Here is a 23,580-nt window from a genome sequence, read left to right as displayed (position 1 = left end):
GTTGCTAAGCCTGGCCTACGACACAAACTTCCCAATTCCGTGGCATATGTCCAACTCCCATGCACACTGCTGCTCTCCATAACTGTGGTCATCATCCTGCCCAGTTGTACCCCTGTTGTTATTCCAGGATGGGATTTGCTGCTCTGGGACCCAGCAGACTATTGAGCATTACTATCCTGATTCCTGTTCCTTCATCCACCCTGTAAGCCTAAAAGCAGGTGTCAGAAATAGCTGTGGAGATATTAGCAATACCAACTACAACCAAGAAAGCTTACATTTACTTGGCGTTTATCATGTGCCAAGCTAAGCGATTTACATGGATTAGTTCATATATTCCACTGTAAATGGTTACTCAAAGCAAATACATCAGAGCTTTCTAAATACATATATTTTCTAAATACATATGCTATATATGCCTTACCAAACAGTGCCAACACTGTCTAACAGAGAAAATATATCCACACATTTAAAGAGAAAAGAAGCAGAGTCTTAAGGAGATTAAAATAAAATGGAAGTTGAACCAACAAACCTGGTTCCAAGCCCTTTCTTTCTCTTCAACGAGTCACCAGCCTGTACCATTTGCCTTTCTGATGGACCAGTCTCAAACTCACACTGAGCTAGTGACGTTAGGGAAGTGAACCGTCATATGGTAAAGATTGTCTTGCTCTTTGTCCTCAATGCTGAAGGTCTTCTTTCCATAGAAAGGCACTCTTTCTCCTGAAGGTATTTGCGAAACCTCCTTGTAAGACCCTCCTGGTTGCCTGTGTTAATTGTCAGGGCATCACTGGCAGATAATAACAGAATTTCGGAGTTTTATAATAAGAAAATAAAGAGATTTCATGTCTAAAAAAAGAAAAGCTAGTGTAGAAATTACATTAAGAGGAACAAATCTCATTGCCAAATATAAGTTCCAAAGAAGATAGTCATTACAATAATAATATTATTATTACCAATAAAAGAGAAAAAAGCTTAGTTGTAAGCTCATTGAAAACTTTCCCTTTTGTGCTGAGTGATTGATTCTTCTCTAGAGCCTCCCAGGAGTACAAGGCTATAATTTTAATTATATCTTGGCATTCTCATAAAGCAAACAGCCTGCTCAGGTAGTATTTATTACCTGTTAGGAAGAATACTTATGAATATGCTTCACAGATTCCAACTGCAGTGATCAGCAATGGGCCTCTTCAAGGACAGAAGGGGTGAGTTGGAACACATATAAGAGAAAAGTTGCTCATTAAGGGAAGGTTTGTTATCCAGGAAAGTATAATTAAGGTGATGGTCCCAGCATCTGTGACAGCCAACACTCGGATTGTTGTTTGATTGCTACGTGGGTCAGGGATCAGCTCCTGCTACAAGATGCAGCCACATTAGTGTGTTAGTGAACAGGTTAGAAAGTAAATTACAGCTGCCTTTCTCAAGCACATTACTGTCGGTCTTCATTGTATTGTTTTTACTGTACATCAGCAGGACTGTGGCTTCTGAAGACTTTGTGTGACAGGTTAGGCATTTTATCCTTTGAGTAAACAGTAATCATGGTGTGAAAAAAGTGGGGCATTGGAGAATTTTTCCTATTCTTTGAGAATTCCACTCTTCCTTTTTAGTTTGCTCCAAGGGCTCATTGGGGATACATATATTAAGCCCTTTAAATAGTTCATAATAAATCTTTGTCTCAGGCTGATTCTGACAGTTTTTTAAAGAGTCTTTTAAGAGAGAATCCTCAATCATTTGTTAATCCATGGGGTGATCTTCAGACTTCAGGAAAAAAAATAACAGCCCGGGCTCTTGGGTAGTGAAAATACAATGTAGGGAAAAAATATATATAAATATGGAAAATCCTGAGATTACATGTTCTGCATGTATCTAAATGCTTCTTTCTTCCCCAACAAGCCAAAAATGAAGTAGAAAATAATTGTCAAAATAGCAAGAATTTCTATTGTTATTTTTTATCTTTTTGAACTTATATGTGTCTCCTAAAATGTTAGACTTCAAATCATATAGGAGAGAATACTCTTTTTTAAAGTAAGTGAATTGTTTTGGTGGAAAGATAATTTTTTTCCTTTCTTTCACCTTTAAGACCACCTCTGTCTTCCCCTAAATTACTTACGTACACACTGCTATTTTACCTGGTCGGGAAGAGGTATTCTGTTAGAGAAAGGATTGTAGATACTGGTTGTTGGCATCAACAACAAAAAAAAAAACTTTGAAGGGCAAGACATAGCTTTCAGAATAAGGACCTTTCTAGGTTGGGTTTACATATTTTACTTTCAGCTTTAGATATGGGCTAGTTGGTCAATTATGTTAGATGTTCATAATTTAAAGAATATGACTTGTGATTTTAGCATGCATAATTTTAACACCCCAAAAAATCACATAAAACACCAGAAGAGAGTAAAAGCAATATTGTCTCCCATGCAGACAGTTAACATTAGTAGTAATCATAACACCTGTGTATTATTTGCACAATGAATCGAAAATATTTTAAAGAGAAGAAAAGTGTGCTCTATGTCAAGTATTTTATGTGTAAATCATAGACTATTTCAAGAAAATGTATTTGGGTTTCATTTTGCTTGTAACTGAAATGATTAAGAAGGAAACTAAAGAATGCAGGTCATAGCTTTGAGTAAAACATGAGGATAAGCACTACATATATGATCTGAACCTTTATGTCATTTCCAAAATGCAGCTTCTCAAGCTATTGAAAAATACGGAGAACTTTACTAATGACATGCAAATGGAGTTTGTTAGGGTTAAATGCAATAATAAAATGGAGAAATGGGCAAAGGACAGCCTACTGATACTGATGGATTCATTCTCACGTCAGGTCAAATAATTGAAGACCCAGAGCAAGGGCAACCATAAATACCTGGAGTCCCTGCTGTTGAGAGGATTAACCACAAAACAATTATGACAAATGCAGTGGGAGCACTCAGCTCCCAGGCAACAGGAATGTGTCATGCCAGTTTTTAAAATACTTATTTGGCATTATAGAATACACAATTTAGACCCAGAAGCCATCCAACATAACATTGAAGTGTTGATGGTAAAAACATCAAGTATGTCATTGGAAAGCTATATTTGAAGAGATCACTTTGTTTCATGAAGCAAGAAAAAGGGAAATAATTAATATCAACAAATTTGCTTTGCCCGTGGTTTGAGAAAAGTCTGCTCCAACCCCATTTTCCCCATCACCATCAGCAATATCCTTTACCTTTTTTAACTGAAGGAAAGGGGGGTAATTCTAGGGCAAGAATAACCGCAAGCTATATAAATGGATTTTTTTAGTGACTGCTTTTTTATCCCCTCCACTTGGGAAGATTATCCATAGCCTTGAAGAAAATATATAAATGACCTAACGTCAAGTTCAGATATGGAAATGATGCCTACACATATATTAGCTGACCAAGATTATAATGATGAAGCCCTGTTTTAAGGCAGAGCTACTTCTTGCAAAAGATTAGATGACTTTGTTTAGGTATTAAGATGGAGCAGTGGTCATTGAAACTTATTAGGATCATGAGAGAAAGGAAAATTAGCTTAATTAAAGATGTCAAAAATAGAGATTCATTAGCAAAATAACAGATATAGATAATTATTGGGTTATCTCTCATTTCTGGCTTCTCTAAATTATTACAAAGTATAAATAATGTTACTAAGAATATTCTCCAATAAATAACCCTCAATTCTTTACTGATGACGGATTTAATGTGGTACTTCTAACTAAAAACATTTGAAAAATAACCATTTCAAGATGTGCTGGAATTGAGCCATAATAAAACCAACAAATCCTAGCTGCCCAGTCAAATTTCTCCTATATGAAAAAAATTAATTAATTAACAGAAGATACTGATTCAGGAGATATTTGTGGAGACCTGCCAACCTGAGACCCCTTCTATCTTCAGAATATACACACTCACACAGGAAAATTAAAATTGGCCATTGTGTCAGACCCCATACCTAAGATGGCAAATTTGAAAAAGCCACATCATCACACCAGATTTCACTTGAATTCTCAATAATTGCTTAGTTCTCTAGTACCTTCCAGTGAGAAAGCTCCAGTCACTCAGCATTCACTCCATTAAAGAAATGCATCTCAGGCCAATCTTCTAAACTCTTCCATTTGTCATCCCTGTTAAGCATAAGACCGCACTCATGCAAAACCCTTCCTCTGTGTCACATTAAATCTTTATTCTTCTAGGAAAAGGGCTGCCAGATTTACCAAATATAGGATTCCCCATTCAATTTGGAATTTATATGCAATATTTGAATCATACTAAAAAAATCATTTGTTGTTTACCTGAAATTCAAATGTAATGGGGTATCCTGTATTTTATTCAGCAAGGTTAATTAGGAGTAAACTCTCCTTAGCCACTAACTTTTCCACAAGCCTCACATCTGCCTCTTCACCCCCACTGAGACCTTTCTTCCTTGGAAGCCACTACTCTCTAACCCTCTCCAGTTTAACTGTCCAGTTCAGAGTCCTGTGTCCCTGAATGTCCCTGTATGAAAGAGAAGTGGTCATCATGCACTGCTTCTGCTGCCACTTCCACACTATTTCCCTAAGATCTTTGCTTAAATACTTCCTCTCAAAAAAAAAAAAAAAAAGGAAAAAGAAAAGCATTCTTTCTCTGTTCTTAATGCCATTGTCTATCAACACTCACATCACTCCCTGAACTTCCTCAAAGATGTCAGCTCATGCTGTGCAGCCTTCCTGTGTACCCCTCAGCTCAAGGAGGCAAACGGATGTCAGAATGAGAGTTTCCATGTTGGGTAACCATTCAACACACAGTTCCTTGACTGCCAAAACTTAAAAATATATATATCCAATTTTTTACCTTATCTTTAGCACGCGTAGCACGATCAAACCTTGGACTTCAACCAGGCTTCATTTTCAAAATCTCAAATACCTATTAAAAAATTTGAACAAAAGTCACAAAGGAAAAAATGTATAGACTACTCAATATAAAATTTTAAAACATATGCATTTATGTATATCATAAACAAAAGTAAAAGGCAAAAAAATGGGATGTATTTGCAAGAAATATGTCAGAGTTAATATCCTTAATATATATGTAGTTGATTCAGATTGATGAGGAAAACACTAAAAACCCAATTAGAAAATAGAGAACATAAATATGTGATTCATTTAAAAATTCAACTGGCCAATAAATATGTATCAAAACATAATCCATCCTCAATAGAAATAAAAATGCCAATCGCCAGGTGCGGCGGCTCACGTCGGTGATCCTAGCACTTTGGGAGACCAAGGCAGGTGGATCCCTTGAGCCCAGGAGTTCAAGACCAGCTTGGGCAACATGGTGAAACCCTGTTTCTTCAAAAAACACAAAAAGTAGCCAGGCGTGGTGGTGCCCACGTGTAGTCTCAGCTACTCGGGAGGCTGAAGCAGAGGATCACCTGAGCCTGGGAGGTCGAGGCTACAGCTAGCTGTGATTGTACCACTGCACTCTTGCCTGGGTGACAGAGTGAGACGCCAATCTCAAAAACAACAAAAAACGCATATTAAAAATATATGAGATGTTTTTACACATTTCTTATCACAGAGAGTCCGGTAAATATCGTCTCTGTTATCTTCTGGTAATTTAATGTTTTCTCTCAAAAAAGAGAACACAAATCTTTAAAGGTGGCAATAATATGAACACCATTAAATATTACTGATAGACATGCAAACTGGTACAGTGCAACTTTTATGGAAATCAATTTGTCTATGTGTATTAAGAGCTTTTTTAAAAGCTCAGCCCCAGTCATACTCATTCTAGAAATTCACCCTAAGAGATAAGAAAGTTGAAAGATTAATTTCAAAGAAATTCATTACCATGCAATGAAATATTGCACAGCCACTAAAAAATAATGTGTTTGAAAGTGATGTAATAATATGGACAAATACAGATACTGTAATGTTCTTTAAAAATTTGTTTAAAAAAACTAATTTGCAGCCAAAGCCCCTAGAACCCCAACATCCATTTATTCCCGTAACAGTGTCTAATAAAAGTATGGTTATTACCTAATGTAAATGACGAGTTAATGGGTGCAGCACACCAACATAGCACATGTATACATATGTAACGAACCTGCACATTGGGCACATGTACCCTAGAACTTAAAGTACAATAAAAATAAATAAATAAATATAAAAAATAAAAGTATGCTTATTACCACATAGTAAGCTATGACTTTTTAACATTAAAAGATGAAGTAGACACAGGTTTTATCCCAATTTTGAAATAAATTTATCAATTTATTTCAATCCCAATTTATTTCAATCCCAATTTTGAAATAAATTTATCAATTTATTTCAAAATGGTAAATAAGATTGCAAGAAAACACATTGGGGTTACCAGTGACTATAAATGAATGATAACATTATGGGGATTTTTTTAATTTTCTTATTTATACTTCATGTTTTCAAAATTTTCTCTGGACATATGTATTTATATAAACCTTTTTAAAGCAGTAAACAATATTCTCAGAATTCACTCTCTGAACAAAGCCCCTACTGCCTGCCTCTGTCATGTCACCACGCCCCTGTCCTGCCATCCTTTGCTAGTCTCCAGCTCATCATGTCGTCACTTTTCACTTGACTCTTAACCCTTTGGAATCCCTCACCCTGTTGCCTTTCATTCCCATTGTCCTGGCTCCCATCTCTAGAAATTTAAGCCAGCAACTTCTAGCTACTAAATAATCTTAGTGCTTATTTTCTATCAATCCCAGGTGGTTTCCCTACACGGGCTGTTTCATGGCTTTCTTTGATCTCAAAACCCTGCCCTTCCTTCCACTTCCTTTATCTTAGCAAACAACTTTATTGAAATTTATTTACTTTATTGAAGTTAAGTTGTTCAGAACCATTTCTGTCACACTCCTGTCTCTCTCCCTCCACCTCCCACTTTCTTTTATTCTTCCTTTTTATTTCCCCCATTTCAAAGGCTCCCCTCTCTTTCTCTGTTACTAATTCAATATCCCTTAGGGTTTAAATTCTTCAATTAGCATTTCCAATGTAGACAACTCTAAGCTCTGGCCTCTCCATCAGTAAACATACTCAAGTCTCTATTTTCACCCCCAACATTCTCCAAAGAGCAATGTATCATTTATTCACTGTATCCTTATCCCACTTTTTGACTGAAGCTGCTTTCTCTGGAGATCCCTAAAGACTTGCCAATACCAGTGGGTACATCTGAGAGCATTGGACATGCTGATCAATCATGCCCATTAAGTATTTCCTTGGTGGCCTATATGTCAAGTCATACACTGAAGGCAAATCATTTCATCTTGGACAAAAATTCAAAAGATAACTTCTCTAGAATTTCATAGTCACTGCTGCATAGCTATCCAAATAATAGCTTTCTGTAAAGCCTTTTACCAATCTGGAGCCATAAATTTACCATGAGAATCATGAGCACGGAGATGGGCATGATTCCTTCATCCAGACATCCAGGCCTTGGTCTCCTCTGAGATGCCACCATGTCAGAGAGGCCCTTGTGACCACCCAACCAAAATGTGGCTCCCATCACTCTCTAGTCTCTTACTCTCTGTTATTCTTTATAGCATTAATCACCACCTGAAATTATTGTATTTATTTTTGCTCCTCCTCTAAAAGGTAAGCACTGTTATGAATGGTCCCAGACCACTAGTTACTCAGTAACTGAACAAATAACCGAACAAAGAAAAAGTGAGCTATAGTAAAACATTTGATGTGTGCTTACGTGGGTTTAATTACAATATTGTCTTCTAGGGTCATGTGCTGAGTAAGGGCAAGAAGTTCCAGGGATAGCCAGAAGATCAACCTTTAAAATATTAAAAGGTGCACTCTCAGTCCACATGCCTGCACGTGGAGAGTGATACTTGCGTACCGATGGTTTGAATCACTGCCTGATTTTTCACCCTGTGCTGTGTAGCAGTTCCTCATCACATGGTATTGTCGTTAGTAATCGAGCTTTAAAGCAAGGAAAAGGCAGAATGCATGTGTGTGTGTTTGCAAGTGCCTCTGTAACCAGACTCCTCTATCTAACTCCGTTTTAAAATACCGTACGTGGACAACATCTGTGCCTGAGATGGAGATTTGGCCAGAATGTTAAAAAAATAAACAGGGTGGTTCAGCTGGATACTGGCAACCAGCTACTGCCCCACGGATAGGCCGCAGAGAAGATTCATGTATATAAAATAGTATATTAAAGTAAACTTACAAAAGCAAAGAGCAATCATTGCAACCATAATTTTTTCTTCCTCTTTGGGATTCTAATTTTAAAAGCATTAAAGGAGACAGCTGCTCATGCTGTGATACGCGCTAAACAGCCTGAAGGATAGAAAAAAATATATTTGTAGCTCATAATAACTATTGACCTTTCTGATATACAATGTTCTCTGTGTTAGCTATTTGGTTCTATCAACAGTGAAGATTGAACATGACTTTTTAATAGAAAACATGGGGTTTCGAGCTGCCTTCACAAAGGTGTTTATGTATTGTTATTTTGTATTGTAGTACAAAGACTAAGTCCTGATGCCCTTTGTCTGACATGATGTTTGTCATAAAAAAAAAAAAGAGAAAAGAAAAAGAAAAAGAAGGAAGGAAATAAAAGAAACAGAAAGGGGGGAAAGCCCTCAATGTTATTGACTGTGTTTTATATGAAGAATTGGCTCATAACCACTTTATAGTTGTGATAAAAGCATTGCCACACTCGATCCCATATGCAATATTGGCAACGGAATCCACGCAGCATCGTGGGAGGACATGCTATATTTTTCTCCCAGAATAGATCCCTCAAGTGGCAACATTTATAGGGAGTTTCCAATAAGATTTAAAATGCTCACTTGCAGTATTCATGTGGCACATCCTTTGGAGTGCACAGCCTGCTGCAGAATGGGTCATATTGGATATCATGTACTCTCAAAGGTGATCTTCACAATACTCAGTTTTTCCCCCTTGAACTTTCCTGTTGCTTAGTAGTTGTGTATAGAAACATCCACTGGTAGCAACTTGACTCTGACACTGTGTATATTTCCCCAGAGTGGTATCATCCAAACACCAACTGCAGAGCAGCAGGCAGCCAGCAAACACTCTCTTCTCCCTCAGGGGACAGTCTCACCAAGTAGTAACCCCTGCCAGGAGCAAGAAACCTGAAAGGCAACCTCATGCATTACGATTCTCATTCAAGACAGGCCAGATAGTGCCAGGGAGTTTATGCTGACAGGTGGCATTGGCTGGCAGATTATTATTTTCATATTTTTAGGTGGGTTATTTTTAATGTTACTGTTAAAGAAGGTTATTACATCATTATTGAATCACAATTATTTTCACAGCTATGCTCTAGAGTTTCAGTTAATGATTCACAAGTTTCTAAACAATGCTGAAGACTCACAACTGGGTAGGGACAGGAATCAGCCCTAAGGAGATTTAAATATATCAGACATTTTTGTTGGACTCCAGAGCAAGCACTGAAGCTGGAGTCTGACTGCTGAGCCAAAGTATAGTGGCTGCAACTGCATTGTCTGCAAAGGGCGGTACAACTTGTGACTGCAGAAAATGGAAGGCACTGCCTCACCACCAGTAGTCATGGATCACACTCTAGTATACTAAGAGCCGTTACCCGCTTCAGAATTGCCCTGGCACATGGTAGAAGACAGGCCAGTGGGATGAAAACCAATTCTCAAAAGACAGAGAACAAAGTATTCTCTAATTCTGGGAGAAATCAGGCCAACCCCCCTTTAACTACCAAACCCACTGGCCTAGAACTCTCAAAAGAACACTTTGCAGAAAACACTTCCTTAGAGATGAATACAAGGAGAGGATTTAATGATCCCCTCCCCTCAAGAGAAAAAGCCTTCTTGGGACCTGATATTGTTTGGTGTGTGAGAGAGTGACAGGGATAAAGTGAAGAATTCTTCTTAGAAGAAAGCATCTGAATGTCACTTTATTTTGACATGTGTAACTGAATGCCTACTTATGTAAAGCACAATCCTAGGCACAAGGAAGACTGGAGAACAGGAAAGAGAGACAACAAGAAACAAGTAAGACATCATTCCTTTCTTTCAATATCTTACAGTCTTGTACGTGGCACTATCGATGACATCTTTTGCAAATTTCCCATTTTAAAAAAATCAATTGAGCATTTACTTTTGAAAATATAGACCCTACTTATAAAAATCAGTATTTCAGGTAGTGTGCCTTACACACGTAAATTCAACCAGTTATGGACACACTGGGCCATAGTTTTATCCGTGAACATGATCATCACGTATCCAAAAAAGGCTATGATTTTTCCAAAAAGAGGTTCTACATTAATGCTACATGAGTTGTCTGTCATTGGATAACAAATTACTCCCAAATATTGACAGCTTTTAAAAAAGCAAAGATATCTCACATAGTTTCTTCAGGTTAGCAATCTAGGAACAGCTGATCTGTGTAGCTCTGGCTCAGGGTCTCTCATGAGGTTGCCATTGAGATGGCAGCCGGAGCACGGTCATCTTAAGGCTCACCTAAAGCTGGATGATCCAGCTCTAAAATCACTGAAGTGATTGTTAGTAGGAAGCCTCGGTTCCTTGCTACATTGGCCCCTCCGTAAGACTGACTGCCTAAGTGTCATCCCAACGTGGCAACTGGTTTCCATCAGAGTGAATGACCCAAGAGAGCAAGGAGGGAGCTGCTGTGCTAATCATACGCCATCAATTCCACCATATGCTCATTATTAAAAGCAGGTCACCAAGTTTAGCCCACACCCACTCGAGGGGAGAAGTAGTAGCTCCACCTTTTAGAAGGAGGAGTTTTGAAGAATTTGTAGCATTTTAAAACTACCACAGATGTCATCCTGGATAAACATAAAATCCTCTGGGATAATTTCTATGAGAAAGATTTATTTTTACCATGCTTGGCCTGCTTTTCGGAACCCAGGCTGGGAAGATCTTATTAAATTCAGTATTTAGTGAATATTAGTTACTATATAGATATATATACAGACATACACACATATCTAAATAGACATATAATAATAATATACCCAGAGTAAAGATTCTATCAATATATAGATGTAGATATCTGGATACCTGTATAAAAGGAGCCACGCTAAGTGCTATACAGCATCAAAGTTACACTCATCTTAGCCCTGCTGCCCTCAAATATCTAGCAAAAGAGATTAAATGGAGATAAAGTAAGTATATAAATAACTGTAAGAACAGTATATTGGCAACCTCATGATCTTTGCAGTCAGACAAACATTTGTCATATTCTTGCTCTGCCCCTATCTGGGAGAACTTGGAAACATAAATGACTCAAATAAAGAATAAATAATAAAGATTTCGTATCTGTATTAGTCAGTATGGGCTAGCTTAATGCTACAGTAAAAAAAAAAATCCCCAAATTACAGCAAAGATTTATTTCAGTAAGGATTGGCAGGGGTTCTGCTTCACATTGTCTTCCAGGACTCAGGCTGGTGGCGTTGTTAATAGTAGCCATGGCAGGGGAAAAGAGAAGGCAGCACATCATAACTGGCTCTTGAAAATTCCAACTGAAAGTGACATGTGGCTTTTGCTCACATTTCATTGACCAAAGCAAGCCACATGAGCATCCCTAACTCCATGTGGCTGAGGAAGTGCAGTCCTCTCGTGTATAAGGAAAAATTTTGTAAGGAAAAAACCAACTTGACAAATCCCAGTGGATACATACTCATTCTAAAGTCCTAAACTGCATCCATTTCTAGCAAGGCTGACAGCATATGCCAGTGGAACAAGTTGGCTTTATCAAGATCATTGCAAAATGAACCAACACCTCTTTTGTCTTGTGAAAGTCATTTTGGATAATTGCTCTTTAGTTCGTCCTGTGTGCACAGAACACCTAAAAATGAAAAGATTCATTTAGGCAATGATGTGGGAAAAGAATATGTTTAACTTCGTGTCTTAAGAACCTAGGGCAACTCCACTTCTCCTTTAAAAGGAAAAATACCTTACTTACTTTTGAGGAGTAACATTTCTCAAAACTTTTTTTTTCTCCCTCACACATCAGGATTTGGTGGCGGCTGGAGGGTTCTGACACTTTAATTACAGTGAAAATACTTGAAGTTTACTGAAAAAGAAAGGTTCTTGGTTGGGCACGGTGGCTCACACCTGTAATCTCAGCACTTGGAGAGGCCGAGGCTGTGAATCCCTGGGCAACATGGTGAAACCCCATCTACAAAAAATACTGAAAAACATTTAAAAATTTAAAAATAGCCAGGTGTGGTGGCACGCACTTGTGATCCCAGCTACTCAGGAGGCTGAGGCAGGAGGATCGCCTGAGTCCAGGAGTTTGAGGCCGCATTAAGTTAGGATCACGCCACTGCACTCCAGCCTGAGTGACAGAGCAAGACCCTGTCTCATTTGGAAAAAAAAAAAAGAGAGAGAGAGAGAGACAGAGACAGAGAGAGAAAGGCCCTTCTTAAAGGCGTTGGCTTCATACTCTTACAGAGACCCTGGAGAGAATACTGAAAGTGTTCCAAACAAACCTGGCCCTAGTTTCAGCCCAGTGAAAACTAGGTGGCTCTCAGACACCTCCTCTTTCTGCCTTCTTTACCGCCTCCTGCCCCTACATAATAACAAGGGGAACAGCAACCACACCACCAGCTAGGGAATCGTGAACAGATGTGGAGTAATTCAGATATCATTTCACATTATGGTGGCATTTGCCAACATAAAAATTATTACTACTTTTGCTGTAAATTTTCCTGTAAATTTTACAAAATATGCAAAAACTGACATTTCAAGAGCTGAGATAATTTAGGTTTATTAAAAAGTTGAGACCTTGAGATTGAGCCGAATAGAGTATATTTCTTTATTTAGCTTTTAGTTGAGTAGGTTTTGTTCTTTTTTTCAGCTCCTAGTTTATAATTCATAGGGCAGAGCTGGGCACAACTGGGCTTTGACCACTTAATCCAGCTTTACCCGTAGATTTTTCCTGTGTCTCAGGCAGCAGACACAACTTCTCTAAACCCCAGATTTCTTATCAGCGCATGCAACAATTATGACCTGCCTCAAAAAGTTGACAGAAAAGCATTTCATATCTAGAAAGCACTCAAAAAGGCTTCTTAGACTAAAACTGTTTCCACTGTCTTTATAGAGCACTATTCCTAAGGAGGCTTTTCTCACTACTGCATCTTCTCATCCTCTCTTCACCTCATCCCACACACATGCACGCACGTGCACACACACACACACACACACTTTCTTTTCAGTGCCACAGTGGCATCACACACCACCAAGGCTGTGCTGCCTTGGATCTCCCCCCGTAGAACCTTCATCAAAATCACGCCTGTCACGTGAGACAGTTCAAAAGCTTCTCTTTTGTCTGTCACATGCAGATAATCTGTCTTTTCACATGAGAGACACCATTGTCACAGCTGGGATAAGCCAAGTGTATTTGCTAGCCCTTGAGAACCCATGACCATGGTGTGTGAGCCATGAATAACTTTATTATAATAAACGTGGCTCCTTACTTGTGCCCCTGTCCTCAGAAGTAGGAAGTCATATGGAATTTCAGTAGAAATTGTCATCAGAAACCAATCTCTTTCTGGGTTGCCCTGTCTCCTTCTCTTGGACTCTCCATACCCCGTGCTCTTGAAATAAAGCTTGAAGACTAGTTTTGATTTTAAATATCAGCTTCACTGGGGCAAAACCGACCTTAACACTCCTCTTACACCAGTTGTCCTGGGTATAATTAACGTTGCCCCTGTATGTTTAGGCAATTACTGTTGCAACATGTGGTACGGTGCCATACTCCTGCCTCATTCAGGGCACGATGCCGTGATTGGCTCCACAGCTCACGTGAAGCTTGCATCTTCACCCAGCCGGAAGCACCCATGCTGTGGTCTCTAATGTGCCCTCTAAGTGTTTTACTGTGCAGTTCTCCATACAGAAAACAATGATTTCTCACAATGCCTGCATTACCCACCCTTTCTACAAGTTTGGTAGTTCCTTCCTTGCTGGGTCAGGGGCTCCAGGACCCCAGCCCTAAAACAGATTTCACTTCTCTGGGAAGTTTCATTTTTCCGCAGCAATTGCAAACCTGATCTTGCTGAACAGAGCTGAATTTTTAAGGCTGAGTTTGTGGTGTGGTTCTGATGGCTTCACGTTAGTTCAAGTCTCTGAGGACCAGTGCCAATAAATGTGAAAGGAACAACAGTAGATTGGTATACTTTTCCATTTCCACCAGGATGAAAAAAACTGCTATAAATTAAGTCTAACCTTAAATGTATAATCTGTCCTTGGGAGGAAAAAAAAAAAAGGATATAGCATCTTCAAGCTCTCGGCATCCCTTACGAGAAAAAATTGGTTCTAAGGGTCTCTGATCTTGTGTTTTAGTAAAATAGAACTGCACGGCTGACTGACAGTTCTGATCTAAAGCATTTACGTTTAAGTTTTGATCTCTCTGCTTTTGATTAAAACTAATGAGCTCATTTAATTCAAAATGGGAATCTCTGATAAGAGAAATAAGGTTGATGTGATTGGATTAGAGGGGCAAATTAAACTCTTAGAGCAGAAGTTTGTGCTTATATAGTGTATTAAAAAGCTGTTGGCGTATTATGGCGTGTTAGATGATGAGAAAAATTTCATAGTAATTCATATTTAATCAGAAGAAATGAAAGTACTAAATATAACATGGCTCTGCTTTTCCCTCGAGTGATAAAAAGCTGTACATTTAAAATGACATCAGATTCATGCTCTCTAAAACAAAAAAAAAGAGGAAAACCTTAAGAGAGACACATAAGAAAGGGACACTTGTCAGTGATTCCATCACCCCAGAATAGAAATGCCACAAAAATAGGAAAACATAGTCATGTTAAGATAAAAATGATAGAAGAAAAGCCCCAGACCACAGATAGCAAGTTTCTATTATTACAGTAGTTCTCATTCTTCTTTCATCTGAGCATCAAGTTTGATAGGAAAAAGAGATTACTCAGCCTTAGAAATATATGGAATGCATTTCATACTTAAAATTTAAAACCTGTTTTGCCCATTTTTTCTATTGTTAATAACTGTTTTCACGTATACTTAATTCTTAAATCTCTTTATTACACATATTTCTTTACCCTTACTCCAGAGAAAATTAGCATTAGCATAGGGCTACTCAAAAGAAATTGTTTCTTGGACAATTTTTTTTTTTACTTTTGAATAAGAAAAACTTTAAAATAGTATTTAAGAAGAGTATAAATTAGGGTATTTATTAGGCTTAAAAACCCCAAAATTAATTTCTTTGCCAGAAAACACTTAAATTTATAAAATACCTTGGAAGCTGGTTTTTAAAGAAAATAGATTTTTACATTGCCTTCTGACCTGTTTGCATAAAGGTGTTTTTACATCAGCAAGACTGCAAACTACCATTTTAACTTTCATAAGCAAAAACATTCTACTTAGTCTAAAAGCATATAAAAGGAAAGAGTGACTATCTTGTTTAAGAGAGGAAACCATTGTTTCCTCATATCAGAAGCAGAGAAGTGGAAAAACAGACTGTTTCCTTTTTGGGGGTTTGGGGCTGAAAGCTGCTGTTAAGTGACAGGAATGGAAAGTTGATATCGTGAGTAGTTTTTGTTTCTGTCTATACCTCCCATTCTTATCTCTCCATGTCTTATTTATGCTTCTTACCCCCCATGATGAAGAAAACCAGCTCCGAGGGGTGAGGACATTGGTCAGGACATGACTCTTCAACCTTGATAGTGGATCCCGAACTCCCAGTAGGCAAATGGCACAAGAATGGATTCTCGGGGAGCACAAAGAGCAAGCCTTCCTTACCCTTTATCAGAAGCATCTCTGCCTGTACCTTGGTTGACCTCATAAATCTACGGGTCCTTGTTTTTCATGACAGTTCTCTCCATGTGCACCAGCCCAGCCTCCAGTAAACTGCAGTTACTTACGACTAGACCCCACTTAGGCAGCTGCTGGAAGTGAAAAGGCCTGAAAAGCTCTTGTTAGAAACTGGAACGAGGTTACTCTAGATACATTAATTTTTCTTTTTTATTTTCTGCAAAGTAAACATTTTCTAAATGAGGTAAATTGATTACTACTGCTCTTAGCACCCATCAGTCATTTATTTTTAGTGAACTCAAGGATTGCACCTGAGCTGTAGCTGTGAGGGGCTGTGTAAAGATCTAAATCATGTGTGTCTGTATTTTTGTATTCCTCAGTGGAGTCAACCAGCCCCAGTCTGCTAACCACTGACAACACTCTTGAGCGTTCCTTTTTCATCCGAATGAAATCTACTCTGACCAAACGCGGTGTGCACATCAAATCATCAGGATATAAGGTAAGCTGGTTCCGGGAGGGGAGACATTGCTGTCTCAGGCCGGTCCTAGGTAATTTGCATTGAATTTTCCAGCTGCTTTAGGTCCATATAATGAACACCTGTGATCTTGAGGCGCCCATAGGATTCCTCGTCATCTTCCTGTCTCAAGGCAGGAGCTTCTTTACACCTCTCCTTCTCACTTCAGACATGGCTGGTGCACTAAAAGCCCCAATATAGTGTCTTTTCTTAAAACATTGATTAAAAATATGCCAAGTGCTTCAGCACCTGCTGGAAATTCACTTTAATGGAGAAGGTGAGCCAATTTCATATCAGTCCTTAAGATGAGTGCTCTAGGACTGCTACTTAGAGAGTTCCACTTCTCTCACTTTCCCCTTCAAATTCTCCCTTTCTCTTTAGAGAAAGGCTGTCCGTTTTAATAACATCTTAACCACTGAGATTTGTACACATAGACGAGAAAATCAGGTGGGATATTAGAAACCTGAATTTCGAAACTGTATTTATGGAACATGCAGTCACACCTTAGCATTCATAGAATACTCGATATACATAAGTTCCTCACAAGCAAAGACCAAGGCCACAGTCAAAATCTACATTATCATCATTTTAAGGTTAAGGATATAAAAGCCTTCTAATCTCAGGAAATTCCAATGTTTCAGTTACTATAGCAACATAAATTAAGACCTATGAAATTCATGAAATGCCTTTGGCAACCGGAATCTTATCAATTTTACAACACACTAACCAATCTCAAACAATATTGATTATCTGTGGGAGGGCAAACAGAAATGGCATGTGCCATCAATGTGGCCAGCCCTTGTGACCTTCCCCAGCTTTAGAATTTAGAAATTCTGATAGTTCAGTTCTGTAAGGTGACTTGTGTTATCGGGGATGGTAACAGCCAGTATCAATAGGCCTTCAAAGCCTTACCTAAGCCATCAGGAGACTAGCAGCTGTATAGAAGTCAGAGTCGGGCACTTTCTTTGATATTAATTCTTCAGAAAAACAAGAGAGGTGGGGAAGCAGATCCTTCCAAGAACGACCTTTAGCTGAGCTGTCCTGGAGTCTAAAAGGCACGAGTGGAGCCTCCTTAACCTTTAGCAGGTGCGATGCAGAGGAGAGGCAAGTGGGGCAGCTCCACCTGCTCTAGCTCTACCCAATAGAGGCTTCTTACAAAGGAGTGCATTGAGGGAAAGAAAACAGACCCTATCCTTAGGACCATTTTCTATTGCCCTGCCTTGCTGCATTCATTAGCTAACTATGTAGCCTTAGCAAGTTTGGAATTCTATAAGCAGACCACAGATGTTGAGATTCTTATAATTTTAATGCTAGAAAGACACATTCTTTACATTTCAGATTTTAGGAACCATGGGGCTTCCTTTCTGTTTTCTGTCTCTCAGGATTCTCTCTTCACCTTTATTCATTTTTACTGGTTTGGAGGGGGCACACCCCAGGAGGGAAGAAGGGTGACAGGAATGAGATATAGTTTCAAAAAGCAATATTAAGTATAATTCAATATTATTTGATAATGTTGATTAAAAATTTTTTCATACCATAGAGATCATAAAGTAATGATGGCTAAAATTAATAACAGCCAGTATTTAAGAACACTGCAATATGCTGGGCATGATATAGTTCACATGTGTTAGCCCTTACAACATTCCTAAAGTATTTTTGTTTCCATTTTACAGACAAAGAAACTAAGGATAGAAAACTAGTTAGCATTCTCAATGTCACATGTTGAAGGAGCAGAGCCAGGGTTTGAACCTGGGGAGTCCAGCTCCATACCACAACATGCATTTCACCACTAGGCTATACTGCTATGCAGATAGCAAAGAAAGTGTGAGGGGGCGGCTGATGAGGGCAGGAGGCCACTTTAAATAGGAAGATTACAAAAGGTCACGCTGAGGAGGTGGGATGTCACCTATGAGTGGTGAATGAGAAGGGACCATCATGCAAACAAATGGAAGAAAGATGTTTCTGAAGCAACTTGGGCTTAGGATTAAAGATGCCTTGCAGTAAGAATGGGCCTTCAAGAAACAAAAGACGTAAAAGTGCAACCTTGAATATCCAGGATTGGAAAAGAGTTAGGAGCTATTCCAGATCCCATCAAATCATGTAATATTAAAGTGACCATACTCCCCTGACGTACCCTGTCAGCAGGTCTTTCTCAAGATACCATGACAGTCTCCAGCTGATGCCCTACTCTCTTCCCCAGAACTACTACCAACAAAAGTTGATTCATCCTCTGTTCCCCAGTAAGATGAATCATCCAGCAGATCCAGCTCTTCCTCTCCTCCTCCTCATCTGCAGTGAACTTCCCTCATTAATTAACTTTGTCTGAAAGTTAGTGGAAGAGCTGAGGAGAGCCCATGGCATGACACAGCTGAATAACATCCCTATTTATCTGTTCATTTTCAGTAAGTAAATCTAGCAGCTTCTAACACATTCCAGTAAAACTGGTAATCACCCCACCACCACACAATAAACACAGATAAAAAGAAACAGTGATAATCATTTCTCTGTACTTCCAATATTCCCCCTAATTTATTACCATTGTATGCATCTTTTCCCATAAAGGTCCTAAGATGTCAAGCTTTGCTCAGTGCGGGCCACTATATTTCTGTCCATTTTTCTTGTGATCTTGGCACATGGACCTTTGTAACTTTCTCCATCACTTTATCTGTTGTTGTCATAGGAACAAAAGTACCACTTACTGAACATTGACTCTGTGGCAGCCACTGTGCCACACGCTTTACACTTATTTAATCCACACAACAGGATTATGCCAGGCATTGTCCAAATTTTATATTCTATTATTATGTCCATTTTGCAGGTGATGAAACTGAGGTCTTAATAGGTGAAATACTTTGCCCATTTTCATACAGCCCTTAAGTAGCTACTGAAGCACCAAAATCGAATCCTCCAAGGCTGTCCCCTTGGCCCCTCTGCTTCACTACTTAAAGGATTAAGTCCCAAGAATGGCTCAGCATGAGCTGACCTCAACATATGAAAAAGTAATTAACTTAAATTTTTAAAAGAAAAACTTCTCGCCTGATTAAGACCTTCCCACTGGGGCTCACCGTATCCCACTGCACTAGTGTATCGGTGCTTGGTGATTCCAATGCCCCCAAGGAGTGACGGAGATGTACTTCTTTTCCAGGACTCCATGCCTACTCACACTCCCCATCACCAAGAATTCTAGCCAAGGAAATACCAATCTGCATCTGCTAATGGCAGTTGCTGTTGCAGGGTTTGCCACACCCCCTTCCTCAGGAAAGTCGCCCTCTCTCCAGTGAAGTTTCCCAAATACGAGCTGACATTCAATTGTTTCTGTCCTCATTTGCTTTGAAATCCACAGTAGCATGTTATCTGGACCAGCCACTTTTTATGCCTCAGGGGCTTCCCTGTTGTTTAGGCCTCACTGTTAGTCACAGAGCATAGCACAGCTCTCATTTAAATTGCATTGCACATAGATTCTGCCTTCTTGATTAGGTCTATGTCTGGGGGAACTTGCTAGGTATAGCACATGGGGTAAAAGAAGATATGTAATCAGGGAAATTAGAGAAGGGAAGACTAATTGGGTCGCCTCCTTAGCTCCTGTCTTTGGAGGATAGTTGCCTTTGGCATGGGACTTTCAGTTGTCTAATCTCTTCTAAATGCCCACCAGCTCCACTGTCATTTCCAAAGTATTTATTGACACTCGTTATGATGTCCTCATTCTAATGGCACAGTGGACAGCCTAGACTGGCAAACATAAGCAAACAGAGAAAATCTGTCATGTTTATATAATGCTCAGTGTCTTCAAACTCTTCACAGTGGTGAAATCTTCAAATACTGGAGTTCCTGCTATGACGTATGCAAACATATTACTAAGGGAGGGAGGATGCAAGAACTCAAGATTCTTAAAAATAGTCCCTCATCTGGGATGATTTGGGCATGGATTTACCTGTAGCTAGGTACTAAACTAAATGACTTCTGAAATCCTACCCAGCCTCCTTTATGACATAAAGAATTCTAAAGAAAAAATAATTGGTAGTTTCACTAGTTTATTAGGATCGCTGATATACTCTAGCTTTAAGAACATCTGCATCTAAACATGAAGTTACAGAGTTAACGAGAAGGTGCTAATTAGCTAAAGAAAATTATTTTGCCTTCTCTAAGCCCAAATATAGGTGTCTTTTAAATTAGAAACTTCTCTTGTTACTAAAACTTCATAGTTGCATATGCTCTGTGGAATAAGGTGCACGCGAAATTTTAACAGATTTGTTTTATTTGGGGTATCATAGAGCCCTTTAAAGATTTGATAAAATCTATAGAGCCTCTCCCAAGGTAAGTTCATTTTGCATCATTTTATCCATTGATTGCAGGTTACAAAACCCTATTTAACAGTATGATATCTTCAGCACTTATTAAGAAACCAAGTTAGTGCATCTTCCAGAACATATTCCATCGGTATCACAATAGCCCTTTCCTTCCTCCTCATTTCTCCCTCCCATTTATCCATCCAGTGTTGATACACATTGAATGCCTTTCTGCCACACTTTCACCTGGAAAACTCTTACTCAACCAGTATGGCCCCACTCAAATATCACTTATTTTTTCATTTCCCCTAATGCATATAAGTAAAATTATCCCTTCTCTTCTGTGCTAAAATAGCATTTTGAGATTTTACTTACATTCTCTCTGCCTCATTTTCTTACCTGTAAAATGAAGCTATTAATAGTACCTAAACCAAAGAAGTTTCCTACAGATAAAGTGAGATAACACAGGCTCAGCTAGGCATCTTTTTTCCATTTTATGATGTACTTTCATATAATTTCATCTGAACTTCACAATAATTATTTTAGGAAATTATCTCTGTTTCCTCAATCTTGAAGATAAGTAAAATGGAGGCATAGAAATACAAACTGACTTATCTAAAGTCAGACAAATGGTAAATGGCAAGACTGAGAAATATCCAGATCTTCTAATTTCAAAAGCCTTCTTTCCAATACCCAACACTGGATACTAGGTACTTTGTTATCCTGTTTTCTTCCCTCAGCACCTAGCACAGTATGCTGCACATAGTTGTCACTCAATAAATGTTGATTTAATTGAATTGCATGCTCTCTTTCCGATATACCAATGAAAAATGTTGACAGTACCAAGCCCTGTGGCGTACCGCTAGAGATCCTGTTAGTTAACATCAGTGTCTTTTACATGTGACTGTTGGAATAGCTATGAACCCAAACGATTGTACTGTGATCTGGCTCACATTTCTCCATCTTGCCTACAAGGATATTGCAAATCTTTATCGGTGCTTTACTAAAACTGAAACATACTGGGTCCATAGTGTTCCCTTTAGCCATCAGTTGAAGATTCCATTCAGAAAATGAGAAATGAGTCACGTTAGCATCACTTATTTATCATGACTTCATGCTAGCCTCTGGTGATCACAACTGTTTGTTAAAATATCTTTGAAGAATTTTTTTTTCTGGATATAAACATTTCGAGGCTCTCTCTTTCTGAAAATTAGGACAATACTTGCCAATATCTTGTCTTCTGGAAAAACTCTATGATTTCTCAGAGATTGCTAAGAATATGTGACATAATAAGAATGCCGATTCTTATGGAGTTTTAATCATACCAGGAAAAGTATAGCCTAGAGGTATGCCCAGCACTAATGTAGGGAGCAATGTGGTAATGGTCCTTCTCTGGAGAATTCTAAGAGCATACACTGAACTCATCAGCCAGGAGTCTTCTCCTCCTCCCAGACAAGTGTGGATGGACTAGATGCCACCTGGATGTTTCTTCCTTATCTGAGATTCAGAGATGTTCCAGGTGTCCAGACATACCAGTGCTTCTCCTGAAGCCTTTTGCTTCAGTTTTGTGTTGTCTTGAAATGATGACTACAGCATTCTAAGTTGTGCAAAATGTAACTGTCTTGTCAAATCAATAGGTGAATTTTCAGAGACCAAAAATTCTGTCAACCCATTCAGGGTGTCTAAGGCTATGCATTTATTGCCTTTCAGTCAACCCCGACACTCAAGATAAATTGAAGGAGAAAAAATTTCCAGGGTGGAATTTACAGGCAGAGGTTATCCTGATGAAAAATGCAAATAGAGGAGAGAACCAATAAAATCAAATTTTTAAAATCCTATTACCTCGTTTTAGTCTCTGCACACCTCTGCACAATTGTCCATTACAGCGTGGTTTCCAGTGTCATTTTAAATACAGCCGACATTGTTTCTGATCTTAAAGAATTTATTTCCCATTACCAAGGCATGACAGTAGTTCCAGCTTGGGATATGTCATTTCCGCTGGGACTAATCAGCTAGCTATTTTACCAACTAGAGACATAATCACTAGCCATTCTGGGAAGTGTCTTTAAATTCTAAGTATGTCAGTGACTGCAGCCCAAGTATGTTGCTAACTTAAAGATCCTTCATTTTCCACTACAGAGATTTCAGGAAGCAGGTAGGGGAGGTTACAGCATCTCTTCTCTGACTAATGCTGTATCTTTTCAGATCAGTTTTCTGAACCTTTGCTAGCTATGAATAACAAAAGTGATGATCACTTTGAAAATGACATTGTAGATGAAAAAAGTAACAAACTTTCCTATACATAATGTCTTTTAACCACCTAATGCTCCTAAAAGTTATTGTTAATGCCTCTGTAAATACCTTCTCAACCTAATAGATTTATTTATATAATTATCACTATTATGAGACTTTGGCCTATTACAATGAGTTGTAAAACAGACCTAAGAACTAAAAAACAAACGCAAGCACGAGTCATTTTTCTTCAGGCCTTGCACTCCTTAACATGCCGAGATGCCCTAACAATCGCGACAGAGACCCCACATTTCTGTTTCACTAAGGTAATCTCTTGACCTGCTGGTCTGAAATAGCAGTTACTAAACTCTTTACAGAAATCAAAGGTTTCCAGATACAGGCATATCTTGGAGATACTGCAGGTTTGGTTCCGACCATGGCAATAAAGCAAATGTGGGAATAAATGAGTCACATGAATTTTTTGGTTTCCCAGTGCAGATAAAAGTTAGGTTTATACTGTAGTCTATTAAGTGTACGACAGCATTATTTCTAAAAAGGAGTGTGCATATCTTAATTTAACAATAATTTATTGCTAAGAAATGCTAACAATCATCTGAGCCTTCAGCGAAGTTTTTGCTGGTAGAGGGTCTTGGCCCCATGTGGATGACTGCTGACTGATCAGGGTGGTGGTTGCAGAAGGTTGGGGTGGCTGTGGCAGGTTTTAAAAATAAGACAACAATGAAGTTTGTCACGTTGATTGATTCTTCCTTTCATGAA

The 23,580-nt window shown here is 38.7% G+C and overlaps 1 protein-coding gene across 15 annotated transcripts in view; it reads left to right on the top strand.

The window, feature by feature from the left end:
* NPAS3 (neuronal PAS domain protein 3) overlaps nt 1-23,580 on the top strand; it is an 879,538-nt gene that overhangs the window by 795,551 nt on the left and 60,407 nt on the right. For all 15 annotated transcript variants that reach the window (XM_055291566.2, XM_055291567.2, XM_055291565.2 and 12 more), the window contains one exon: nt 16,152-16,270. In XM_055291566.2, the coding sequence (XP_055147541.1) occupies nt 16,152-16,270 (119 nt within the window). The remainder of the gene's footprint in view (nt 1-16,151; nt 16,271-23,580) is intronic.

This window comes from Symphalangus syndactylus, chromosome 9, assembly GCF_028878055.3.
Source record: "Symphalangus syndactylus isolate Jambi chromosome 9, NHGRI_mSymSyn1-v2.1_pri, whole genome shotgun sequence".
Lineage (NCBI taxonomy): Eukaryota > Metazoa > Chordata > Mammalia > Primates > Hylobatidae > Symphalangus > Symphalangus syndactylus.
Note: the sequence above shows the minus strand (reverse complement) of the source record. Positions and strands in the feature narration are given on the sequence as shown.